Source organism: Natator depressus, chromosome 9 (assembly GCF_965152275.1).
Source record: "Natator depressus isolate rNatDep1 chromosome 9, rNatDep2.hap1, whole genome shotgun sequence".
Taxonomy (NCBI): domain Eukaryota; kingdom Metazoa; phylum Chordata; order Testudines; family Cheloniidae; genus Natator; species Natator depressus.
Window position 1 is genome coordinate 11,287,384 of NC_134242.1, and position 27,241 is coordinate 11,314,624.

The 27,241-nt window shown below is 44.1% G+C and overlaps 1 protein-coding gene across 1 annotated transcript in view; it reads right to left on the reverse strand.

Moving 5' to 3' along the window:
* USP13 (ubiquitin specific peptidase 13) overlaps positions 1 to 27,241 on the reverse strand; it is an 81,553-nt gene that overhangs the window by 48,278 nt on the left and 6,034 nt on the right. The window contains exons 2-4 of the mRNA XM_074963519.1: positions 15,625 to 15,750; positions 10,301 to 10,361; positions 1,792 to 1,913 (exon numbers count right to left, since the gene is read on the reverse strand). Of these exons, the coding sequence (XP_074819620.1) occupies positions 1,792 to 1,913; positions 10,301 to 10,361; positions 15,625 to 15,750 (309 nt within the window). The remainder of the gene's footprint in view (positions 1 to 1,791; positions 1,914 to 10,300; positions 10,362 to 15,624; positions 15,751 to 27,241) is intronic.

Sequence of the window (27,241 nt, forward strand, 5' to 3'; positions counted from 1 at the left end):
AGAGCTAGTCTCCACACACCATGGGTCCACTTCTCCCAGCACAGTCTTTACTCTTTCTTCCACCACCCAGAGGTGATCCATAAGGCCACTGTCCTCTCCCCACTGAAATCCCTCCAGTAGAACAGCTATGGGGGGAGAAGAAAGGAGAGACAGGACATACAGGGAAAGAGGTAGAGAATACAATAGAGAGAAAGGGTAGGGGAGCAAAAGGAGAAGAATGGCCTGCTAATTAAGGCGCTAGCCTGAGACCTGAGTTCAATTCCTTGCTCTGCCATAACTTCCTGTGTGACTGTGGGCAAGTTACCATGTTAGTCTCTCGGTGCCTCAGGTCCCGATCTGTAAAATGGGGCACTTCCCTACCATATAGGGGTGATAGGAGGATAAATATATTAATTGTGAGGTTCTGAGATACTACAGTGATGAGGGCTATATAAGTGCCCCAGGAAGGAAGAGAGGGGTCAAAACCAGATAATCAAGGCAAAGCATGAAAACATGATAACAGTCTTCAAGTACATAAAACGTTGTTATAAAGAGGAGGGTGATAAATTGTGATCCTTAATTACTGAGGACAGGACAAGTGTAATGAGCTTAAACTGCAGCAAGGGAAAATTAGGTTAGATGTTAGGAAAAACTTTCTAACTGTCAGGGTGGTTAAGCACTGGAATAAATTACCTAGGAAGGTTGTGGAATCCCCATCATTGGAGACTTTTAAGAACAGGTTAGACAAACACCTGTCAGGGACAGTCTAGATCAGTGGTTCCCAAACTGGGATTCGTGAACCCCTGGGGCTTCTCAGAAAAAATTCTCTAATGGCGGACAGAGCTGTCCCTAGGGACCCTGGGCAGCACAGGGCCAGCAGCCCGGAGCCCCTGGACTTGCAAGAGCTAAGCAGATCAAAGCAAGCATATCTATCACACTGAGGAGATTTCAACTTCAGGACTCCTTATAAGAAATGGAAAGGGAGGTGGATATTTTTTGCTGTTTTTAAAATTGAAGAGGCAGCTAGTATTGTTTTTAAAATTATTATGAAGAACAAGTTTAAGCTTTGTTGTAAGTGCATTGTTTGCCTGGACTGCTCAAGACCTGAATGCTTGTGTAGGAGGAACTCTTTGAGTTAGCTTCTTAAATACCTTCATTCTGTTTCACATCTGATATTCCTTGATGAAACATAGGAGCCTTGTCTTATAACAGGCTTATTCAAAGTGATACAATATGAAAGTGAGATCTTGGAAGAGTGTTGCCGTTTTCATAATGTAATAAAAATACTGTAACGATAAATAATAAATAATAACAAATAGTGTGTAATTAAGCATAGCATAAAAACAAATTTTAAATTTCCAAGATCACTGCTTTTATAATTTATACTCAGGTAAAGGAGAAAATCCCTGGAAATATTCATTTTTAGGAGGGGGTTCGCGAGACTTGACATTTTCGTGAAAGGGGTTCACAAGTTGTTAAAGTTTGGGAATCACTGGTCTAGATAAATACTTAGTCCTGCCTCAGTCGTACATTACTATGATTCTAAGAGATAAACCATTGGCCATAGAACAAGACAGAATAAGTGGAGTGAACCAGGAAGAGGAAGACGGTAAAACAGAAGCAAGAGACAGATGGAGTAAGTCACATTTTTTCAAATGCCTCCCCTTTGCCTAATTTCCCCATGCAGGGGATGAGGGAGACCCTGATAGTACAAATAACCAACATACACATGAGCAAACAAACCCCTGTATCCATAAAAAATGAACTTGGAGTCAATTCCTACTCTGCCACCAGTAGCATACACTCACTGACCAGTGCTGGCAACTCCTCTATATTTGGTAATGGAATTTCATAGTGATCTGGAAATATAACGAGTTTGGCTTCATCTTCATACTCAAAATCATCATTGTTTAAATCGCCATTTGTTTCTAGATCTGCAAAAGAGAGAGAGAGAACGTAAGGAGATGATAAACTGTTAAGGAAACTAAAAAAATGTTTAGACTGAAATCTGACAATTTATCTGGGGGGAAAAGCTGAGGAACAAAGTATCCATCCTGAGTTAATACTCATTCACAATCTCAGCTGCGCTGGCCACTGAGTACAGCAGCCATCGTTGTGTTGTTACGGACATTGCTCTTTGGGAAGTAGATAAGATCCTGGTATTCTTTTGGGTTACTCATTAAGAACAAGAACATAATGCATTCTGGTAGCATCTTTCATCTAGGTCTCGAAGCACTTTACAAACACTGAGGCTTTGTCTGTATTGGAAAGTTTTACCCATTATATCAATATAGTCATACCAATGTGACCCTCCATGTGGACACACTTATTCCAATATAGAGTGGCTTTCTTTGGTTTAGCTTAAATCCCTTCCCATGCAACATGAACTAAACCAAAAAAGGCACGCGTACTGTAATAAAAGCGCGTACGCTGGGGTTTATACCTGTGTAGCTATATAATTTAAATTCACACCTTAGATTTTAGCAAAAACACTTTTCCCTGTAGACAAGAATAATCGAAGTCTCACATCATTCCCCATGAAGTATATTGAACAAATGAGGAAGGTGAAGTACAGAGAAGCGGAGGCCAACATTTTCAAAAGTAGTTTTTAATTTTGATGCCTCATTTTTGGGGGCCCCGACTTGAGCCCCCAAGATTTTCAGAGGTGTTGAGAACATGAACCTACTATTCACTCCCGCACCTCCCATTCTCTGCCCCTGGGGCTGTGGTTGCTCAGAAGCTCTGAAAATCAAGACCCACGTGCCTCACATTATGCCACATGCCCCAAAATGGAAGTGCACAAAAGCAGAGGGCCTCTTGGGGAAATGTTGGCTGTGATCTGCCCATCAGTGGGTGGCCAACTTAACGATACCGAGCAATTTGGGTACGGTGAAGTAACTTCCCTTCCTAACCAATAACGGATGAACGTAGAATAAAAGAAGCTGATGGGTGTTGCAGTGACCATTTGCCTGCTCTCCTGGTGCCTTCTTGGACACATATGAATACGGAAGATGATACACTGAGATCCACAGCCAAAAAGTCCCAAGTATTATTATTATAGGAAACTAAATGCCCAAGATTAACTGGGTTAACAAGCAGTAATATTTACATGAGATTTGGGTGCTTTTATCATCTTTCATTTCCCTTCCTTTATGCTATGCAGATTTTATAAGATGAAGCCACAAAAAGGAGCAGCGTAAGGAGAGTGACAAGTAAAAACATGACAGTGTTGCAGTTCTCATGGAAGTCAATGGACATTTTCCCATCAACATGATGGAAGCAGAATCCATCTAGACATCAGGTTTCTACAGATCAGATACTGTCACATGGAGAAGAGAACATCTGGCCTGAGGTGGTGGATAGCTGACTCAGGTTGGCCCTCATTTGTTCTCAAGGTACATACATAATTTTTACTAATCTACTTAAATGTTAAACAAGCACTGGCACCAACCACTGCACATGTGGAATGTATGAAATCTTGGGTAAGGTGAAGACGAAAGGTGCATAAGTTAAATTACACCCTCTACTTATCCACAGAACAGTCACAGAATAGACAGAATGACTAGGAGCTTCTCCCAAACTCTCACACTAATACACCTCAATCGGACCTGGAGGGATCACCTCTAGGGACAATAATCCAGGCTCCATTGAGTCCTTGGCTCTCTGCTGAGGCTGCCAAACCAGGATCAATTAGTGCCAACTGGGGTTTTAATAATGTGACCACTTGTCTAATAACAACTGGCCCAACCCCACCAACCCACTGCACATAGGCTGAAAAGACAGCCAACAGAAAGTAGCAACCTTTAATCACTAACAATCTGGGCTAGATTAAAACAGATGATCTAGAGGAGAGACTAACCCATTACCAACTCCCTGGCTAGCCAATTCTCTCAACAATCCTTTTCCTTAAAAATCATTTTCACAGCTGTCTAATATGGATCACCCAATAACTTCACTACAACCAGCGCTTCTTTAACATTTCCCATTTCAACCCTTGATTCTGAGGGAATTCTATGGATCCAAACACAATGCTAAACTTTTTCAGAATGCACCGAAAAATAACTTATCTGTTCTTAAAGAGAAATCAAACCGAACAACCTCAAGCCACGGAGGTGTGTGACACCAAACCATGCTGAAGTTCAGTAATGCCCAAGACACTGACAAGTGGCCACCATCCATAAGGCTAAACAGTTTAAACACACAGTGTCTCTAGGTAACTCCAGAAATGTTATGCTCCAGTTCCCGAAAGCAGCTAAAATATCCAGCATATATCAACATAGGTGTGGAGAAGGTAAGTCATCCCATTTGGAGCCTGTAACGATGCATTTCAATCAGCCACCAGAGGGCACTGGAGGATGGCTTACTCCAGTGGTTCTCAACCAGAGGTACATGTACTCCTGGGGGTACACAGTGTTCTTGCAGGGGGTACATCAACTCATCTAGATATTTGCCTAGTTTTACAACAGGCTACACAAAAAGCACTAGCAAAGTCAGTACAAATTAAAATTTCATACAATGACTTGTTTATACTGCTTTATATACTGAAATGTAGTACAATAGTTATATTCCAATTGATTTATAATTATGTGATAAAAATGAGAAAGTCAGCAAATTTTTAAGTAATAGTGTACTGTGATATTTTTGTATTTTTGTCTGATTTTGTAAGCAAATAGTTTTTAAGTGAGGTGAAACTTGGGATACGCAAGACAAATCAGACTCCTGAAAGGGATACAGCAGTCTGGAAAGGCTGAGAGCCACTGGCTTACTCTGACCATTGCCAATACCTTTAGACATCTGTAAAGACCTTTGATATTTTTTATTTCTTCACTTTACAGACATTAAGGATGATCAGCTGGTCTAGCATTAATGATCTGCTATATACAAATAGCAATGGCATGGCTCTTCTGGGTGTAAGAACCAGACTGACACCACCACTCCTAGCAGCTCATTTTGACCAAGCCCAATAACATTGACCTGACCTGGATTTGAACCGGTGACCTAGAGATGAAAGATTCCGTATCCCATTAGCAATCAATCCCTTGACGATGAGGGTAATGACGCACTTAAGAGTACCCCACCATTTTAGCTACAGTGAAGAAGGGGAAAAGGGGAAGTTTAATTTATCTTTTAAGGCTTCATGCCATTCAGATTGCTACAAGACCAGGAAATTACGTTCTCTCCGTACAATCGCCTCAGAAGCCTGACATACTGACTTCAAGGCAGCATGACAAAAAAAGACATACACTGTTCCATCAGTGCTAGCGAAAGAATGAAGATTTAATTTGTGGTTTTTTGAAAAGGGACTATGCAAAATCAGCACCATCTCACTCAACACTTCTGCTCCATGTGGCCAAGATTTGCAAAACTGACTAGCCATTCTGGGTGCCTAACTTTGGGTGACTAACACCTTAAAGGGACCTGATTTTCAGAGGGTAAGTTCTCAGCACTTTAAGCCGGGCCTTTCTAAAAGGGGTCACTTGAGCATCTCAAAATCACTAGCCACTTTGGAAAACCCTGGCCTGTGCACATTCAGAGATGTTTAGTTCAGTGATAAAAATAAATTCTCCTTCCTTTTTATTTCCAATAACCCTGCAGAGCCAAAAAAGCTGAGAGAAGGTGAGTTCGTATCTGATCAACAGAACTATTAACTATGTTCTATTATGAGATAACAGGGCTACCCTGGAGTAACTGCAGGCAGAATTTGCCTTCCACAATTGTTACTGGGGATTATGCGTGAGCAGGGAAGAACCCACTTGAATTTCAAAACTTAGGTTAGGTTTGCCTAGCCAGCAATTAGGGGAAAACATCTATTTTTACTTGTAAATCGAGCAAATTTTATTTAGAAATCAATGTAACTTGAGTAGCAAGGAATGCTGGGAAGCCACTTTCCCACACAATCCCTTCCCAGGTGAAGGCAGCACTTCAAGATGCCTGAATACCATGAGCCCAGGAACCCCTGTGTAGTAATGGGTTTACTTTAGCTCTGAGGTCTCACACAGGCACCACACAACTGGTGCACAGCAATTCTGAAAGGCTGCTACATTGATGCTGAACCCACACAGGGCAATGTATTTCCCTTCTAAGGGACCAGGAGCTTTATGAGGCTGTCATAGGCACAATTAAACATTGTGGTCATCAAAACAGAGCACCCATGGGTCACAAAGAGCGTGCTGAGGGAGAGGACGAAAGGGAAGGCAAAATAACCAATGCTCTAAGTGGAGGCCAGGCTGGGATTGTTATTTTGGGCAAGCAGTCAGCAGGGTAAATTTACTCAGCTATCATCTGGCCCAGCTCATAAGCATCACTCTAGTGATAGCGAGAAGTGCACTGCCGCTGGCTGACTGAAAACAGCAGCTGAGTGGGCTGTTGGGGGCAGAGAGTGCCGTAAACTAAGCCACTAGAGGGAAAAGAAGGGAGAAACACTTGACTGGACATGCCCAGATTAGATTTAGATGAGTTACCAACTGAACGCACTAATAATAGTGGCATAATTAGATCCCAGGCAGGACCCCCAAACAGGATGTCCACCGTGTGCGTGGTGATGCCTGTGTGTGAGACAGAGAGCTCCCTCATAACACAGATCAATAAGTTTGCAACCGATATTGAGGCTCTACAAAGGGGTCTTGAAAATCAAGTCTCATTTAGGGCTCAATCCAGATCCCATTGCCTTGAATGGCAGAGGCTCAAGCCCTTGAACCTCAAATCATTCCTTCCAGCTGCCCCCAAATTATCATGAATGCAGCATCTGTCTATTCAGATAAGCGAGCCATTTGGAACAAGGATTCGTCTTCAGACATGTCTGTAAAGCACCAAGCTCACTAGCAAAGCTATAAAAGAAATAGATAAATAATAAATATACTCTACAGCCATTTCATCCTGTTTGGTGAAAGGAAACCAAACTGCAGCACAACTGAGACTTTACAATGCGTCTCACTAGGATCCACTAAATCACTAACTATAAACTGGATAATATTTGCACAGTGCTTTGAAGATGTAAAGCATTAAGTACTATTTTTTACTATGGGGTATTTACCTCAGTTTAACACCATAGCGGTTAATATAATTATTATTTCCACTCCCACTGTACTATGGATTTTCTTCAAAATTACAAGTTAAGCAGGCAAAGAAAACTAAGCCAACAAAATTAAAATCCTAGTTGTATTCCTAATAACGTTAGGGTTAGTTATACTGATTTTATGTAAGTATGGTTGTTAATATGTTTTGTAGTCAGGGCTCCTACTTCCTATGGCTCTATCTAAAACAAGAAATTATTAAAACTGCAATATTTGTAAACTCTTATTTTCTTTTCACTATATATGCTGTCTGTCCACCTTTCTGAATTTCACTTAAGTTTGGGTAATGAAACTAGAAGGTGACAATTTCACTCACTTCTTATCCCATTTCGCTTTTGGCTCTCATGTGCTGGCACACCTCTATTGTATTTAGGTTCACAAAGCTACAGGGGAATGTTTAAATCCTCAAATCACCATTTCTATTCATAGAATAGTGTCTGTATTTTGTACAATCACACTTACATGAACACAAAATCTAAATATTGAGCCACAAGCTAGATGACTGAACCCTTTTAAGAAGGTGGTAACATTGCAAAATAAATAGACAAGTTAAAGATATCCTTACTGAAAACAGGGCTCAAGCACATTTTGCCTGCAAGGTGCTTATGGTCTGGAAGACTAGCCATGTTGGCTCCAAATGAGTTCACCGAAGCAATTAACCAGATGTCATCAGGGAAAGTTTGAGACATTCACACACAAAGTTCACATAAGGACATTTTTGCAAACTCACAAATAAAAGATTCTCTATTCCCTTCTTAGACTAATTTTTGTTTCTAACCCAGACAATTGGCAGCACACCCTCTACCATGGCTCTTTTCAGTGTTTCGGGAAGGAGAATCTCAATGGTTTGATCCTACACTTTTTTCAGCTTTCTTCATTTCCATTCTATTCTCATGATAGCAGCAGTTCTGGAAGCCATTCTATGAGAATTTTAAAGATGTGTTTCTAATAGAGGAGACTGGAAGGGGTTTAATAGCCTTAATAGCCGTATATCAAAGAGGATTATAACTAGCAGAGTAACAGGTGCCCAAACTAGCCTGACTGTACAGAAAGCCAGCTTCACTGGGGCTGCTAGGAATCACTCAGATCAAGACACCCAAAACCTATCTCAGAAGGTCACTTGATCATCTGCTGCAACCCCACTACCTGTGTGAGCCCAGACTGGCTAGGTATATGCATTGGCTGACCAATCACTGCCAGTTTGGTGTCAGCCTCTATCATGGAATGAGCAAGCAAAAGCAGTACTTAAAGTTCTGTAAAGATGGAACACCTGGCAACTCAACACCAGCTATGAGAAAGCATCTAGAGGCAGCATGGCCTAGTGGATAGGGGACCAGACGTGGAGTCAGGAGATCTGGGTTCTCTTACCATCTCTGCTACTGACTCCTTGTGCAACCTCATGCAATTCACTTAACCCCTCAGTGCTTTAGTTCCCCCATTTGTGAATGGGGATAATCATATTTATTTACTCACCTTTACATCCATAGATCTCAAAGCACTTTACAAAGGGCTATACAGGTGCTAACCACTGCTGTAAAAACACCACTTAAAGGGTTAAAATGAGACAGTATCAGGAGAATTTCAGTTCATCCCCAAGCAGCAACAGCTGTGCAGAGGACTATGAAGGAGCACACCGCCCAGAGGAGAGCAGAATCTCCACAGATGTCTCAGATCCATAAGGTCCTGGGGTAAACAGTGACAATTCAATGGACCAAATTCATCACTGGCGTAACTCCCCTGCCTTCAAGGATTAATTGGAACCAAGGCTATTGGAACCTCTGGAACAGCTCTAACAGCATGGGAGCAGAATAGTCAGTTGCAAGGGCACAATTTAAAGAGCAGAAACAAACCCCTCTTCTAGCAACAAACGGCAGAGGAGCAATGGTGCATCACTGACCCTCTCTAAGCCATATAAAATGCGTATGCAGTAAATTAGCAATAACAAAATTTGGTTCTGTGTTTCTATGAGCCTTTTTTGTGTGCATCTCATTCACATTTGCATTACTAACACTGCAAGGCAGCCCTGCTTGGCAGTCTGCTTTCTTTCGGAAGCTTATGCAGCCGCTCTGTAATCGTTTAGTGATAATTGAAAATTATTCTGAATATGAAATGCTAGCAACTGGCATTTAAACCAGTGCCTGCCAACTCCTCATTAACAGCCCCTTCCTCTTTTGGGGGGGGGGGGAGGAGAGAAGAGAACTTCACTTGTTTACTCTCCTCTCACTAACTTCCCCTTTCTTTTCTTTTCTCCAGGCGCCTTTTTCAGAACTTACTCCTGCCATTAAAATGACTGAATCCATCACAATCCTCTCAGCAACACATTCCACAGACCAAAGCAACTCCAGTGGGATGCCAAGCTATTGTTCCCCCTTCCACTATCAGAAAGCTGGCTTTTGCTATGAAAACATTTAACCCCTTCACCTCAGGAAGAATTACTTAGCTACTTTCAGTAGTGACTATGGCTTCTATTCTCTCTCCACCCCATGAAAGGCACGAAAAGGAAAAAAAAATACACAGAAAATGCACCCAAAAAGCCCCAGAAGTGGGTAGAGTGGAGCTGGTACTGTAGGGTCCCAATGAAGGAGTTTATGGGGTCCTAAGATTTCTTGGCTGATGCATAAATCATCTGATATCTAGGAAAATTAGGGTTTGATAGAAAGATGATTAGAGGCAGATGAAGGAAACTCATTGGGGGTTTCCCTTGCTTTCCCTCACTTCCTTGCTTTGCGTACATCGGGGAGACATGTCAGGCAGATAGAATTGTGTAAGCGTTATTAAAAGACGTTCAGTATACATGTACAGTTACATTTACTTTGGACCAGAATGGGGACCCCTTACCCACACTCATCAGCAGTTACAAATAGTTCCACAGAAGTTAATGGGACTACTCCTGAGAGCAACTGCTCACAAGCAGGAATCGGGGATCCCCAGACTGGCCCTATATAAGCAGTTAATCCAAATTCACATTTTATAAAAGCAATATATTATTGTGATGGCGCACATGTAAGTAGACAGACAGGTGTCTAACAAACCCTAAGCAGTTTGAGAATATTTGTGAGGCTGTTTTGGGATGATCATTGATAATTTTTTTTAAAAGGAAGACACTTACAAATTTGTAATCTTTCTACTTTGAACAGTTTTAAAAACAAAACAAAATAAGGCAGACATGCTGGAGTGGCAGGTGTACCCAAATGCACATGCACTGGGGTTAGACACAAGGACTGTGTGAGAGCAGCTATCTACAATACCTAAAAATAGCACTGCATTCCTCCTTTTTGGTAAAGCTCCACCAGATGCGCCTGGTACCTTCTGGAAAGAAAAAAAGAAAATATACAGTTAAAAAATCTAACCTGTGAACCTGAAATAAGCAAATAACAGCCTCATGCCGGAGCTTCCCCTGACAGGTAGAGGCGTCAGTGTGCGTTCGGCGTGTTTTCGGGGGAGGGATGCACAGGTACAAATTTAGTACTGGTAAAAGGTGCCAGACTGACATCCCTGAACAACAAAGTCCTCTATTTAACCATAGAACACCTACAGCAGGGGCAGCAGAAGCATACGCTTCCTTCATATCCCTCGCCAATGGGACTCGACCCTGATCCAGGGGGACCACCTTTGGAAGTCAGAGTAGTTTATTCTATATGTCCACTTACTCCCCTCTGCCAGCAGACTGATTGTGATAGCACTGGTAATGACACACACACATACCCTAAGAACTGGATGGGACCATCACGTAATTTCACACCTACTCCCACACCATCAGATGTCAACAGTGCTTAATGACTGGACGCAGACTGGACATGATGACCCAGAGAAGAAAGACTCTGCCTCCCATTACCAAACCAGGTGGGCCACCAGGGCCCGCTTGGGTGTTATAACAGACTGTTATCTAAAGTAAATAATCTAAAATAAATGCCTCCTCAATGCGGGCCTGAGCCTGCTCCCACTGAAGTGAATGAAAGTGATCACAGTGGTCTGTAAGCGTTAGGTGCTATGCAGAAAACCTATCTAGGCAGCCTGGTTTAGTTTTAAGATGGCAAAAACCTATGAGCAGAGCAGAGCAGAGCACAGCTGTGTGACAGGTATTCCAGCGATAGAGCTAATTTCAATTTCAGGTAGGGCTTTTGCCAATTCAAAGTGCTTTACAAAGCAATGGGAAGAACACCGGCAGCACCATAAGCATAAAAGCAAATGCAACCACAACTCTTTCTAAGCTATTCAGAACCATGCACTGTTAAAACGTCTTTAGTGATTAGTTTTTTGTGGCTATTGTGCCAGCAGCGTATCTTTTACAGCATGTAACATAATGTCATGCTACTTTAAGTTTGTTGCTTTTTTATTATTTTTTTGAATAGTAAAATTAGGATACAACAGGTGGAAAGAGACAGGCCCAGAATCTGTCAACCTAGGAAGAGTTCATGTGTTTGTCTCTGCTGACAAGGAGGCGAAGAGTTCACATATTCTGGGTGATTCTTTCTGCCACGTAAATAAAGCTTCGGCCAAAGAGATTGGCTAGAATCATCAACAAGCTTTCACACCCCATAGAAAAGTTTTCCATTATCAGAAAGAACAGACACCAACTAATGTTTCTCGGCTACACTTATCAAAACAACAAAACCTACCGTTCAGATTTATCATACTGATTTTTTATTTATTCACCCTGTAGGCAAGGGGAATGGCCACTAGTATTAAAAACTAGCTCATTTTCTCAATGCAATGTAAGTGACAACCAGAAAAGAAACATATTTTCTCACTCTTAAAAAAAATCCCAGATCTACTACAATAAGCAGCAACATACAGAACAGATGGTTGCCTCCGCCCCTCACCCCACACACCCCAAATTATCTCAGTGGTTCAACCACCACACTGGAAAGCTGGGATTGAACTCCCACCATTCCATGTGAGACCTGGAGCAAGACATTAAGACCAACATCTTCGAGAGTGACCATTCACTTTGGGTGCCTCCATTTTTGGCTCCCTACCTTTAAATATCTCAGCCTGATTTTCAGAGGTGCCAAACACCTGCCGCTCCCACTGGCTTCAACTGAAGTGGTGGACGCTCAGCACTTCTGAAGAAGCAGGCCCAGGGAGTTTGTGCCTTGCTTTGCCAATCTGTAAGCCAGAGGTGATAACTTTCCTCCCTCACAGGCTGTTACAAGCATTAATTAATATTTTTAAAGCATTTTAAGATCCTCCAACAAAAGGCAGAGTCAGGGTGAAGTAGTAATAGCAGTGCTATGTCGGTCTCCCCATGTTACTTGTACTAAGTGTCAGGAACCTTATTGGGCAGCTCTATGAATCGCAGATCTGTGTAATGAACCTCCATGTTATCTATGTTCTCGCAAGAGGGCCCATCGCTATCTAGTATCTGAGCACCTGCCACGTATTACCCTTCCCAATGCAGCGCAATGGTTTCAAAAGTCACGGGGTCTAAGGCAGAGAGAGCATCCAACTGAACACTGCCTGTGTTATATCTCTGCTGTGCACAGTACTGGCAACACAGCCATTGAGGCTGCAGAAGAGTAACTGGTTTTTAAAGCTCAGAAAAAAAATAACTATGCAAAAATTCAATGTGGTGAGTCAACCGATGTTGCTACCATAGGGGTGCTGCACAGCTTGCAGTGCCAGTGACATATGTTTCCCATTGATTCTATGAAAGATGACCTGGGAACAGATCCTTCACTATTATAAGCTGCCATAGCTCCACTGAAACCAATGGAACTACGGCAATTTACACAAGTGGAGGACCTGCCCCTTGCTCTTCTGTAAAGCTGTGCCAGGACACACATACTTATCCCAGACACTTCAGGAAGTGACGAAGACTTCCACATTCTGCAGGGATGATACCAAGGCAATGAGAGACAGGAATAGCAACCTGGTCACATCCATCCAATGTCACTGCACACAGTGCCGCATGGCTTCTCTGTCTCATACAGCCCTAGTGCTTAGTAAGCATCCGAGAACCTGTGCTGGGTCCTTCATGAAGCTGTCAAGAAGGTGAACCTCATTAGAGGCAGTCTAACGGGTTCTCAACATTTGGCATTGTTTTGCTACGACATGGGGCCCCATCACTAGCAACTCCACAGGAGGGAAGTGGCTCCCACAAGGTAGCAATATCCCAACAAGCTGTTTTAAGAGCAGAGAAGTACAGGTCCTCACAAAGGATCGCAAGTTTCTCCTTAATGATGCCTTCAATCATCCAGTATGGGTGGCAGGCTTAGCCAACCTTGCTGATATCTCTGGGTACCTGAATGACCTGAACTACTCTTTCCAGGAGCAACACACAAATGCCTGTCCATCTGCACCAGGGTACAAGCACTCATCAGGAAACATGGACATTGGTCTTCCTGAACGTAGACAAAATGTGGGGTCATTTCAGACTTTGAGACAACACATTTGCAAACTTGTGTGGATCATAGACCCATTCAATTATATTTTTATAGTTCCAATTAACTCATTTAATTAACGTTAATGTCCTAAGGCCGAACATCTAGTACGGTAACATGAAGACATGTATGAATTTATGATGTTGTCCAGCAAAAGTGAAGCAGAGAAGTAGTTTTCATTTTTGCCCCACTGTATCTAAACCTTTGGAGACATATCTAAACACATGTACATACACACACACACACAATTAACATAGGGGCATTGTGCTAGACATCCCTTGTTTCTCAGAGAAATAGTAATATTATCGAATTGTGAGTTTATAGGTCCCCCTCATTCAGAAAAATCCCAATGTGGGTTACAAACTCTGGAAGTTATGGATATTCAGCCACCTCTGGGGTGGAACGCTGCAGCCATTAACATTACATAACAGGCTCTAGGTGGACAGAAGAGTACTGCCTAATCAATTACCACTGTATCATCCACTCGCCAAGTACTGCCCCAATCTTGCTGAACCTGGCAGGTGAGTTCTCCCAATGCCCTACCAAGATGCAACCCACAAAGAAGCCCCAAGATTCCTCAGTAGCCGAAGAGTGTCTTTGCAGTGATCTAGCCGCTTATGTTTACTTTGACACTGAGGTGAACATCAGTGTACTTGCTTTCCATCTCTAGAGATCTTGGTTCAAATCCTTGTCAACACAACAGGCAAAGGGATTTTGGAGATCCCATTTTAACCCCAATTTGGCTTTATACTGAAACCTCCCACATACTTTGGCAAGACTAGCAGACTCTCTCACGACAAGAATAACAAGTATCAGAGGGGTAGCAGTGTTAGTCTGGATCTGTAAAAGCGGCAGAGTGCCCTGTGGCACCTTATAGACTAACAGACGTATTGGAGCATACGCATGCATCCGACAAAGTGGGTAGTCACCCATGAAAGCTTATGTTCCAATACGTCTGTAAGAATAACAAGGACATTGGAGGCTTGGGGTGATACTCATGTGTAAGCCTGAATAGGACTTCTGCCCACCTGGCTCTAGTCAGTGCAATTACCTTTCACAAGCACTAAATCCACTCACCAAAAGAACATTTGCTAGAACCTGCCCAGTCTACCACAAGTTTACAGTAACAGTGTGATGGAAATGTAGCTATTTCCCAACTGCCCAGGGACATGGAATCTTCTGCAAGAGGATTTCCCTAATTTTTAGCATACACCAACTCGCCCGAACTTGCAGCCACCATTCTTCTGATAAAGTAAGAATGGACAGGATCTTTTTCCAGGTTCAAGGGAGATCCTTGATCAGCCAAAGAGATCACTGCTGTAGAACAACAGGAAGCACTCTTTGTCCCACCCTAAGTAACTATCTCAGTCCCAGTAATTCACCCAAGGATTCAAAGCTACATTGGAAAGTAAACTGAGTGGCACATCAAACCAAACCACACCTTCTACTCTGTTTGGGTCAGAGTTCATTAACAGCCCATTGTATGAGAATACAAACACCAAACAAATATATGCATGTGCGCACACAAACACAGTTGGCCTTAACATTTTATATCAATAGTAAACCCAGTAACAGTAGGGACGTATAACTAATAGGAAGCTTGTCTGTATTATAAAAGATTGATCTGGGAAGCAGTGTTTGGATCTAGGGTCCATTTCAGGCTAGAGTTTGGATTACAGCGCAAATGAGGACTAAGGTTCACTCTTCTGAGTAAATTTCTGCCAGCTTGAGCCAAAATCTCATGAAAACCCTCGTTCTCAGAAGATTCCAAATATATCTGAACCAGAACCAGTGTACAGGCCTCTTGGTCCAGATTTGTAAAGCTACTTAGGCACCTCAAGATGAGCATAGGTGCCCAGTAAAATCAATGGGAATTAAACACCTAGGTGCTTTTTTTTTTCTTTGGGGGGGGGGGGGGAAGGGGGGATGATGGGAAATCACCATATGCACCAATGTGCATCTTTAGGTAACTAAATACCTTTAAAAATCTGGCCCCTGGTGGTTTGAATAAAAATTGCACAGTTGAGTTTGAACCCAAGGATCTAAATCTGACCTCTACCCAGCCCAAATTTCAAAGGGAGTCAGATTTGGTATTTCAGGTTTGGCCCATCTCCCAGATACTTTATCTGAACTTGCATATGAGGTATAAGAACCATCTGAATAGCTGGTCTGGAAGCTAGAAATCTCACCTCTATCACATGTCGTTTCAGATGCATATATACACTCTGTCCTGTTTTTCGATAGTGCCTTTCAACATGTTCCCTTCCAAATCCCAGAAACGTGTTCATGCACACATAGAGACCTCCTTCTGAATCCTGAAAGGAATAATAGAAAACAGTTACTATATAGAAGGAACTGAATGGGACAGAAAGACACCAGCAAGCAGAGACAGTTAGGAACCGCAACCTTTTGCACCTTCTCCTTATCACATTAGCACATCACACGCTTACATATTAGGTTATAGAGCAAAGAGAATTGTCTTCCTTTTAAGAATCTTCCACACCATGTGACAATGTATACTAGCAGCTGATTGGACCACAGTGACTGCACCACTAAAGAGTTTACAGCGGTGCAACTGCACCGGTGCAGCTGTAAGCTCTCTAATGGAGCCATTCTAAGCCGACAGGAGAGAGCTCTCCCATTGACTTAATTACTCCGCCCCCAACAAGCAGCAGCAGCCACCTCAGCGGGAGAAGTTCTCCGGCCGATATAGCGCTGTCCACACCAACAGTTAGGTTGGTGTAACTTTTGTTGCTCGGGGGGGATGGCTTATTCACACCCCTAAGCGGTGTAAGTTATACCAACGTAAGTGGTAGTGTAGACATAGCCTAAGTGTGTCAAGACCTGATATCTAGTAGCAGGCCTTGAAAAATCCATTTAACTATTCATCCTTTGCAAGAGGAAGGTATCCCTTGGAGAATGTGAGCCCTTTGGGGGATGGGGGAGGCTACTAAGCCATCAATACCAGCAGAATCTAAGCTTTCATTTTAAATAATAACGTGTCTAGCCCTATGGCTACAAAGATAACTTTCTGAATGGGAACTGGTGTAGAGCTGTCCTCCTAAGGGTGAAAGCTGGCTGACCACTTCAGTGCTTCTTCTCTTGCTCATTGCTTTCCCAAGCTGTAAAAGAGTCACTAACAAGATTCTGGTCTGTTTCACAAGCAGAACCTGTCTAGAACCCGCTGGGCAAAGTGAAATTGGTAAGAATCATCTCAGTTTTGCTCTGCTTCTGTTTGAGACATCTATGAACAGAGGCAGGCACAGGCACTGGCCCTAATCATAAAGTAAGGAAACTTAAAGCAAGTATAGCAGAGAAGAATCATGAGTTACACCCTCTTGAAATTGTTTAGAAAGACTAAACCCCAAGGGAGGTCCAGGTAAAGCAACCCAGTAGGAGTCCCAGCACCTTTCCCTTTCCCAGTAGCTGGGTGTTGAGGACGGCTCGCTGACCAGGGCATTGCCCCAGAATCCCACTGCCACCAGCTCCGTCCCAAATCATTCAAACTGTGCTGCTAACAGGTCTGGTCACCTGGTTACTAGGCGTCAGACACATTTTTTAAGCCCTTTCTAGTAGTCTATTGTTCCATGTAGGTGGTGCAGAACAAAGGGCGGTCTTTTAAAAGCACTTTGATCTTGCTTGCATTCTGAACTGCAGGATGGCAAAACATCTCACTTCTGATCTCTGGAAACACCACTAGCTGAAGTCACCCATAGCTAGCTTAGATACTGCTAGTGTATCAAGCAACAAGAGTCACCAATGGCTTCAAAATGTTACACATAAGGAACATGCACTTAATTCTTGATCATAAATTGTTACAGGGATAGGTATGTTCTTGTATCTCTTGTATGTGAAAAACCCAGACATCAAAACTATAGACAGGACACAGGACTAAATGTACTCTCCCAAATTTGGAGATATTGTTTTATCCAAAGTCACCTGAGGTGCTGGAAGAACACTCTGAAGGGCTGATGGTGCTAAACCTGCCTGTGTTATTTAGTGCCTGATACCAGATCTGCTGTATCAGGCACTAAATAACTGGCAATAAATGGGGATAAGAGAAATCTATTTCTACCATAAAGTTTATTAAAGCATTAGAAACTCCAGCCTCGATGGCCTTCCTTAGGATTTATAAATTTATAAATTGGTTAGTCTCTAAGGTGCCACTAGTACTCCTTTTCTTTTTGTGACTACAGACTAACACGGCTGCTACTCTGAAACTTAGGATTTATGGGGCCCTATGCAGTATTATTAAACTGGTGCCCCTATGCCGGCACAACTGGTACCCTTACGCCAGCGCATTCGGCTCTGTGAATATTGGTGCCCCTATACTGCCTCTATACTGGTGCCCCTATGCTGGTACATTCGGCTCTGTGAATATGGCCCCTGCCTTCCGCCTAGGTAGACGACTGCAGAGCGTGCTGGGTGTGCAAGAGCCGACCCACTCTCACCTGCTGTCTCGGTCATAGGTGCGGACTCCGTGGGTGGGTGCTCTGGGGTGAGAGCACTCAAAGGGAAAATTTAGTGGGTGTGGAGCACCCACCAATGCCAAGCTCCCCTCCTCTGCCCCCCTCGCCTCTCAAGCGCCGGTGGCCATGCACTTACCAACTCCTCCCCCTCACTCCCAGCGCTTCCAGAGCGCCACAAACAGCTGATTCGCAGGGTTCAAGCTCCGGAATGGAGAGGGAGGATCGGGGATGGGGCGCACTTGGGGGAAGAGGTGGGGAAGAGGCAGGGCGGGGGTGGAGCAGGGGTGGGAAGAGGTGGAGCGGGGACTTGGGGGTAGGAGTGGAGTAGGGGCAGGGCCTAGAGCGGAGTGGTGGGGGTCAAGCACCCCCTGGCAAGACGAGAAGTCGGCGCCTATCATGCCGGTGGTGCCCCAAATTTTCGCGTACCCTACACATCCGCATATGCCTAAGGACGGCCCTGATTCTATTTAACATCAACCCCCCTGAACTTTAAACGATCAAGACCTTTGAAGCAAGGGCTGCATCTACCATTATGAACCACCCAGGACATCACTGATGCATAAAGTAGTAATCATTATTTATTTTAAAATCATCCCCAGTATATGTTTTCATAGATTCACACAGTTTAAGGTCAGAAGGGACCATTAGGACAGCCTCATTTGACCTCTGGCATAGAGTTTTGCAGACAAACACACACATAGATCTTTAGTATACGAAACATGGAAGCCACCTCACATATGCAGTCATTCCTTGTCCTTTTTCTTTTACATCCTTTATTATCGCCACAGCTTAAGCATTCTCACAAAAAGTCAAGGCTGCATCCCAGTTAAAAGAAGCCTGTGGATGCTCAGCCTAAATAAAAATATATCCCATTGTCAATGAATAGGTGTTTTGGGAACTTTGTTTACAATTCTGTTTTCTCTGAGACACTTCGTTCTCTTTTTTCCCCGGAGCGACTCCATGAGAGCACTCAGCTCTTTTGCTAAGAAGGCTATGGCAACTATTTGACATTTTCAGGACATATGCTAAATGTGGAAGCTGCGTAAGTTAGCTGGTGGTTACTAACAGGAGAGTTATTTCTCCTAGAAAAAGCAGGCAGGCTGTTCTCTCACACAACCTGAACAGAAGAAGACACTGTGTTCAAAAGTCTAACACAGTCATGGTAAAGCAGTGTTAGTGGTAAGGACTAGAGCTCTTGGATATATGAAATTCACCCCTGTGCAGACAGCCAGGGCTTTGCTCCACTTAATGCCCATTCAAGCCCTATTCTGAGGGCCTAACTGGGGCCTTGGCCTTGTGTACTGGTGAATTTCACCTATAGGGAATACCATATGTCCTGGAGGTAGGCAACATTCATCTTAGATTTCTAAGTGGCTATGGTGTAAAATCTTTTTCACTGATTTTTTTTTTTAATGTGAGTGCATTTTTGTTTTGGTGAAAGGTGCTAGAGACTCAATCACACTATCTATCTGCAAACAAGAACAATATACTGTTCCCAGGGACTAGGAGCTCTCTACAAACAAAACCATGAAGGTTCAGTAGTGAGGTGCATAAAGAGGAGTTTTATTGATCATGCCTGCTACTGTAGTATCCTCTCAGCCTGAACTAAACAACCAAAGTCCTGTCCCAACATGCACTGGGATCAGTGTAAACTCTGGGATGGAGCATCTGAAGACAGTGTTTTCTTTTACTTTTCCAAAGTCCTAAGCAGGGCCGACCCACAACATTTTGGCACCTGAGGAGGGGCGCTCAAATGACGCCCCCCATGCCCCCTCGCTTGGGCCAAAATTCTGAAACTCTGGGTCCTAGTGGTGCCCCCCCCCAGTCTGGCACCTGAGGCAGCCGCCTCAGTTTGCCTCACGGTAAGGCCAGCCCTGGTTCTAAGACAGTGCTAAGGTGGAAGCTTCTACCCACTGCTCTGACAATGGGCCTTGATCCTGACCTAGAAGGACCTTCTAGTAAGAGACTAGTGCAGCCTTCTCACAAGCAGAATCTTCCCTTAAAGATTCAGGGAAGGACTGTAACAACATGCACCCGCAAAGGGGGAGTAAATGGAAGTTTTCCTTACAACACTGCTTACTGTTCTTCATCATTTACATTGCAGGAGTGACCACAGTGTGCTAAGTGCTTTCCAAACTCAGAGGAAGGCAGGGTCCCTGCTCCAAAAAGCAGACAGTCTAGAAAGATTATCTTATATCATCATTTAGACAGTACTTTGTGTTAAAATAAAGGCTGGAAGAGGCTTTCATGGAGGGAAATCCATGGAGATATAAAGTCAAAGCATGATAGGGTCCACCTCCTTTCAAACCTTGGGGAGAGAGAAGGGAGATGGAGCAAGAACACTGGTGATGGGAGGGCTGGGGAACACAAACACTAATCCACAAGGAACCAGCATGAGATCACCATCTCATTTCAAGCACACAGGATACCAACAGCTATCAGATGCTAATGGCTTTCAGTCCCTACCAACCTGCTTCGGATTTGAACCCGTGACCTGTATCCTATTACCAATCCTTGAGCCATCCAGTCCCCTAGGGAAATCTACGGTTTAACATTTTCATTTCCTGACATGACTAGGATAATAATGTATAAGGACATGTGGCTGTTACAGAGCCGCTAACATGGTGAACAGTCACATAGTAAAACATACCAGTACATATCACAGGAAAGAGGAAAAAGGATACATTAATACTCACGATCCCCAATAATTACCTCAGATGTTACGAGATAATAGTAGTTACCAGGGGATTATCCACCCACAACTAATCTCTAATTGAGATTTCTTGCATTAAGGGAAAAATCCTAAAGCCAATGGAGTCAATGGGAGTTTTGCCATAGTCTTCAATGGAACTCAGATTTATCCCTACAGAAATGATGAGCCAGTGGAACATTTTAGGGTCCTCCTGAGAGAGAGAGAGAGAGAGAGAGATCATCTGTGATCTCCATTACAAGTCTGGTTGTGGCCAACCAAAAATCTCCTGCTGTAAAAGAGTACAGCTATAATACAATCTTTACTGTATTTGGAAGGGTTAAAAGAGCAGTTCTATAATATCCAGAATGTAGGAACCTGACAATAGCTTAATGAAGTGATAGCCTTCTTGTTTCATAAATGTTTAAAAGGTCAAAAGATAGCAGAAGCTTCAGCATTTAATAATCATCTGAACAATACACAATAGCTTACAATGGGGAACAAAAAGAAAGCAGGTGTCTCATATTCTCCATTGCTGCTGACAGTGGAACAATAGAAGCAAATCACGTCAAAGCGAATGAATACAGCGGCACATGAAGATTGCCCCTGGCACAATTAAAAAAACACGCATCCCAGCCCCCCAGTATACCAGATACAGTGACTTGCATTAATTTACCAGTATTTAAACTGTGCATTGGGTGCTGGAATCTCGTCAAAGTGCTATTGGGAAAGAACACAGACACAGGCCTGCCGCTTGATTAATCAAGATGCAGACACAAACAAATGAAGTAGTAAAGAACACCACACACAAATGAGGGATGAAAGGATATGGAAATGCAGAGTGAGGAGAAAACAAGCAAACTACAGGAGTGGGGGGCAGGAAAAAAGAGATAAAAATAAAAGAAAGGACAAGAGGGACACAAGAACAAATGAGTGGGGAAGGGGAAGATGAAAGACAGGAGGAGACTAAGAGCAAGGCTACTAGCAACTGGACTAGTCCAAACTAAAACTTCCCACCTGCTTTTTTTAAACAGAGTCACTATTTTATTTTAGGTTTCAGAGTAGCAGCCGTGTTAGTCTGTATTCGCAAAAAGAAAAGGAGTACTAGTGGCACCTTAGAGACAAACCAATTTATTTGAGCATAAGCTTTTGTGAGCTACAGCTCACTTCATCGGATGCATTCAGTGGAAAATACAGTGAGGAGATTTATACACACACAGAACATTTTATTATATCTTGTGATCAGTGTATACAAAATAACAAATGTTGGAGAGGAGGGAGATCAGGAACTTCTGTTCATCAGGTCTCATAACACAGAAGCAAGAAGACATTCAACTCTTTGAAAGGTGGCAAATTTAAAGCTGTTAAAAGGAAATACATTCCCACCCACAATACAATTAGCCTGGGGAACTCATTGTCACAAAAGATCTTTGAGATTAAGACTTTAGCAGGATTCAACAAAGGATCAGACATTTCTATTGATAAGATTCAGAGTAACAGCCGTGTTAGTCTGTATTCGCAAAAAGAAAAGGAGTACTTGTGGCACCTTAGAGACTAATCAATTTATTTGAGCATCTCATGCTCAAATAAATTGGTTAGTCTCTAAGGTGCCACAGGTACTCCTTTCCTATTGATAAGAATATCCAGTTACAATGGTACATATTGCTAACATAAACAAGAGGTTTGGAAAGAGTATAACCCCTTATGTTTCCAGCTTAAATCAACTTTTAGGTATTATGGGTTAGGAAGAAACTTTCCCTTCGGACAGATTACCCCATAACTGCCTATTGAGGGTTTCTTGCACCACCTCTGATGTACCTGGTACTGGCCACCATTGGAGACATGATACTGGGCGAGATGGACAGTGGGTCAGATCCAGCATGGAAATTCCTATGTTCCATTTGACAGAGGGCATCTACACAGAGACACTGAAATGAAACCTAACCACCATTCTAAAGATTGCTCGCTTCTATAAGTCAAAGCAGTTCCTCTCACGGAACTAGAGAACTCACCATTCTGAGGCAATCTGTTTAGGCATGTTCACAAGCAGGAGCTATGGCCTCTATATTATTGGGTAGTTCTGATGGCAAGACAAAGGAGGCTCATGGAGCACACATGACTTGTGACACAGGAACAGAAATTATATTCTGCCATGGGATCCAGCAGATATTAGTCCTCCTAAGGCAATGGTGCCCAAACTTTTCCTCTTGCACTTCCCCACCCCCCCTTACCAGTAATGGAATGTGTCCACGCTCCCCTGGGCCCAGAACCAGGGCTGGGGGCCGGGAGTAGAGCCAGGGGCTGGAGCCAAAGCCAGCGGTCAGGAGTGAGGCCGCAGCCGGGGGCCTGGAGCAGAGATGGGGCCACAGCTGCAGCCAGAGGCTGGGGCAGGGCCGGAGCAGAGCTGGGAGCAGAGTAGGGCTGGGTAGCGCTCCTGCCCCGCCCCCCATGTGGGGTTGGCCCGGGCCCTGCCGGGCCCTGCTAGGGGGGCACACCCCACAATTTGGGGACCACTGTCCAAAGGACATTTGAAGGCCTTTGAATAACCACGTGGTACATGAAGCTCACTTGCAGTTCAATCAATAATAATGATGGTGTTGATGGCTGGTAATACCCAGATTTACACCGCTGCCTGTGTTTATAATGTCCTTGTGTAACTATGTAAGGAAAACCCCAGCCTGGTGGATAGCCAAAGCAGCATGGCTGTTTCTCTTATGGGAGCTGCTGCGTGCGTCATCCCTGCAAATTCTACTCATACTTGGCTATTTTAGAGACTTGGTGTAGCAGTGACCATCTGGTTAGCTTTAGTATCAAAGTGCACTGCCAGGCAGCAAAGAACTCATCCATCAGACAGGTGTAAGCTACAATATCTTCCTAGAGCGCAATGAAAATAAAAATGTGGTCCCTGATGTGCCCCACCACCTAACTAAAGACCTTCAGCCATACCTAAACAAGGTTCGCTGCTCATACTTTGCAATCTGACACATGCAACCAAGCAATGCACCACATCAGTAATTCCAGCACAGGAAAAAGAAGCCACCTTGCAGCTCAACCAAAAACATCTGTCTGGAGCAATGTCCAGATTTATTAAATTCTTGTCACCTTTTGCTCTGCTTTACTGCCCCCCAACATTAAAAATAGACAACGGTTTTCATATCTGTGTTGAGATACTTTGACCTAAGGGACAGCCAGTGACTAGAAAAACAGTTACTACTAGAAAGTTACATGCAACAGGATCACTGATGCCAATTACACACTCACTAAAAGACTTCAGTCTGCATTGTACTGTCCGATAAACAGCAAAGCATAGGGCAGTCTAGCCCTTTGGGAATTTTCCTAATATAGCCATTACCAAAACCAAGTCAGCGAGATCTACATTAGAAGCTGTCATCAGCAGCAAGATTTTCCAGCTGCAATGAGGCTGAGCTTTGTGCTGCTAAAACAAATCCCTTTCTGCAACCAGTGGAAGTGAGCTATAGGACCAAACTAACAATCTATGTCAGACGGGTAGCTTGCACTGCAGTTACAATACTTCACATGCGAAGATCTAATGTTCAGAGCAGATATGTCTAAGATATGCAAAATCTGAACATAACACACTGACACTCCAATTTCCACCCCTCTTTTGGATGTCGTCTCTCCCTGTGTCATGTTTTGCCTATCCAAGTTTGCAAGTTCTTCAGGGCAGGGATCCTGTCTTTTATGCAGTGCACAAGACATACCTATAGCTCTGTATCAGTGGTTTTCACACTTTTTGTACTGGTGACTCTTTTCACACAGCAAGCATCTCAGTGTGACCTCCCCCTTACAAGTTAAAAATGGGGGGTAATTTAATTTAATGGGAGCTCGGGGCTGTCAGCCCCACAGAGCTGACAGCTCACAACACCCATGAAACAACCTTGCAGCCCCCTGAGGGGGCATGACCCCCAGTTTGAGAACCCCTGCTCTATATAAATAACACTGTTAACCTTTTTTACCTGAATGGCTAATCAAAGTTCAGCGCTCTGTGGGTGATCCAGTTGGGAACAGAAATTGGTGGCAGCCAGATTCTTCTTTGATGCAATCTTGTTTGTTTACAAAGAATGTGCAAAGTCCTGTGCCTCTGAATGCAGAAGAAACCAAGAACAAAAAGAAGTTTCTTGCTTACAAGCCCCCAAGCCCTTTTAGCCAACACCAGAACCAAAGGCTCTCTCTAGCTTTTTCCAGGGTCACAATTGTGCTCACAGGCGGAGGCTACTGCTTGGCTTTCTTGCTTTTTCCCTACTCCCAGACAGTCTTACCTCTTCCCAGTTTCTTTCTATGTGTTCTCTCACACATCTACACCCAGTCCCAAGGTGTTCACAAAAGCCAGTCGAACCCTCCACCCCCGCAGGCCCTACAGCTAGTTTCTGGGCAGACTCTGTTAGGCTTGGTCTACCCTAGCAACTTATGTTGGTATAACTATGTCGCTCAAGGGTGTGGAAAATCCACACCCCTGGGCAACAGATATACCAACCTAAATCCTGGTGTTGGCAGCACCATATCAATGGAAGGGCTTTTCCCATTGACATAGGTACCACCTCTTGGGAAGGTGGAGTACCTACCCTGATGTGAGAAGCCTTCCCCTCAGTGTATGTATCACCTTCACCTAAGCACAACGGTGGCGCCACTGCAGCCTTTTAAGTGTAGACAAGCCCTTGGGTTTTGTTTTGGTGTGGTCCCATAACTGTCTCTTATAGCTATCTTAAATGGAGAACTCATTCACACATCAGCTTGAACCAGGTTTTAACCTAACCCATAGCAAGGCTTCTCCCAGCTTATAACAATACTTATGTAGAGAGAAAAAGTAATATCTTTATTGGACCAACTTTTGTTGGTGAAAGAAACTAGCTTCCAAGCCTACACAGAGTTCTTCTTCAGGTCTAGGAAAGGTACTCTAAGTATTACAACTAGAAAAGGAGTACTTGTGGCACCTTAGAGACTAACCAATTTATTTCAGCATAAGCTTTCGTGAGCTACAGCTAAGGTAAAACAGATTGTTAAGCATAAAGAGTTAACACATGTTGCAAGAGACCATTCAAGTTTAAGTGGGCAATACTTCTGTAGCCATTGGGCAAAGAAGGTTTGTTGTCATGAGCCGTAAATCCAGTGTCTTTATTGAGTCCATGATTTTTAGTGTCTAGCAAAATTATGAATTTAAGCTCCCAGGCAGGCCTTTTGAAGGAGTTGTGCAGGTTTCCTTTCAGGATGAGCACCGAGAGGTCAGATACGGAGTGACTGACAACTCATGACTCCTGATACGGGGGGGGCACAATGTATAGGGGAGGATATGTGACCACCCCACGCGTCTCCTTTGGGAAGAACTTCCAGCCCCACTTCCCTGGGTCAGGGCAGAAAATCCCACCAGCTCCTGGGGCGGGGGGGGGGGGGGGGGGGCTGGGAGCCAGGATCAGGGAGCCTCTGGGTCCGGCTGGGGCCATCTGTGGCTGAGCAGAGGCCAAGGAACCTGCTCCCAGAACCTTCCCCAGAAACCCCCCACCCTGCGCCCAGGCCAGAGACTGCTGTGCTCTCCCCACCCCACCAGCTACCTGTGGGGAGGGGGGGACTCTGTCCTTCTCCTGCTCCACCTTGCCCCACAGCATGTTCAGACCCTGTCCCTTAGCAGCCAGGTCCGGATGGGGAGAAGGAAAGAGCCGCTTCTCATGCAACTGAAGGTGGCTGTCTGAGAGAACTCGGCTGGGGAGCTCCCCTCCTGGCTTCCACTCCCCACCTGGCTCGGCTCAGGGGCTGAGTGAGCCGGAAACGTGCCATGGGGAGAGGGGACTCCAGCTTGCTCGCTCGGTCCCTGTCTCTGGCAGCCAGGCCTGGGCGGGGAGTGGAAGCCCCCGCCTCCCCACTTGGGCTCTTGCAGGCAGCCACCACACTGCACAGAGCAGGGACCGGAGCAGCCAGCATGAGAAGCGACTGGTCCCACCCCGTTCGCTCCCCACCCGGCTGCCAGGGACAGGGGCTGAACATGCCGGTGGGGGGCAGGCACAGCAGGAGAAGGACAGAGCCCTTCTCCCTTTCCTCCAGCAAGCCAAGCAGAAATCTGTTGGGGGGGGGGAGTCACTTGACCCCACATGTCCCCCTTATGCATGAAAAGTGTTTGCTCATGGGTGATGTGGTGTTTTTGTCTTTTATCATTTTTATGAGTGTTCACCTGAGCATGTAGTGATTGTCTCATTTCACCCACATAGTTATTACTGGGGCATTTAGTGCATGGGATGAGGTTCACTACATGTTGTGATAGGCATGTGAAGGACTCATAGATCTTGAAAGGTGTATTGTGAGGGATACTGATCATCATAGCAGTGGAGATATGACTGCAGGTTTTGCATCTGTTGGTTATGGCAGGGTCTGGTGCCTCACTGGACGTGCTGCAGAGAATTAAAGATTATTTAAATATAGCTTTTCCTCCTCCCCTAAATAATGCAGTATCAAGTTCAGCTCCCAACAAAGGAAGAGAAGTCACAACTGACAAATTGATGGACGTAGGAAACCTAACATAACACAGCACAGCTGCACGCATACAGAGACCACAGTCATTAGAGTGGACTCAACATCAGACCTTGAGAATGAAAACTGCAGGCTGCTACTGTTTGGGCTACGACAAAGCAGTAGGCTATT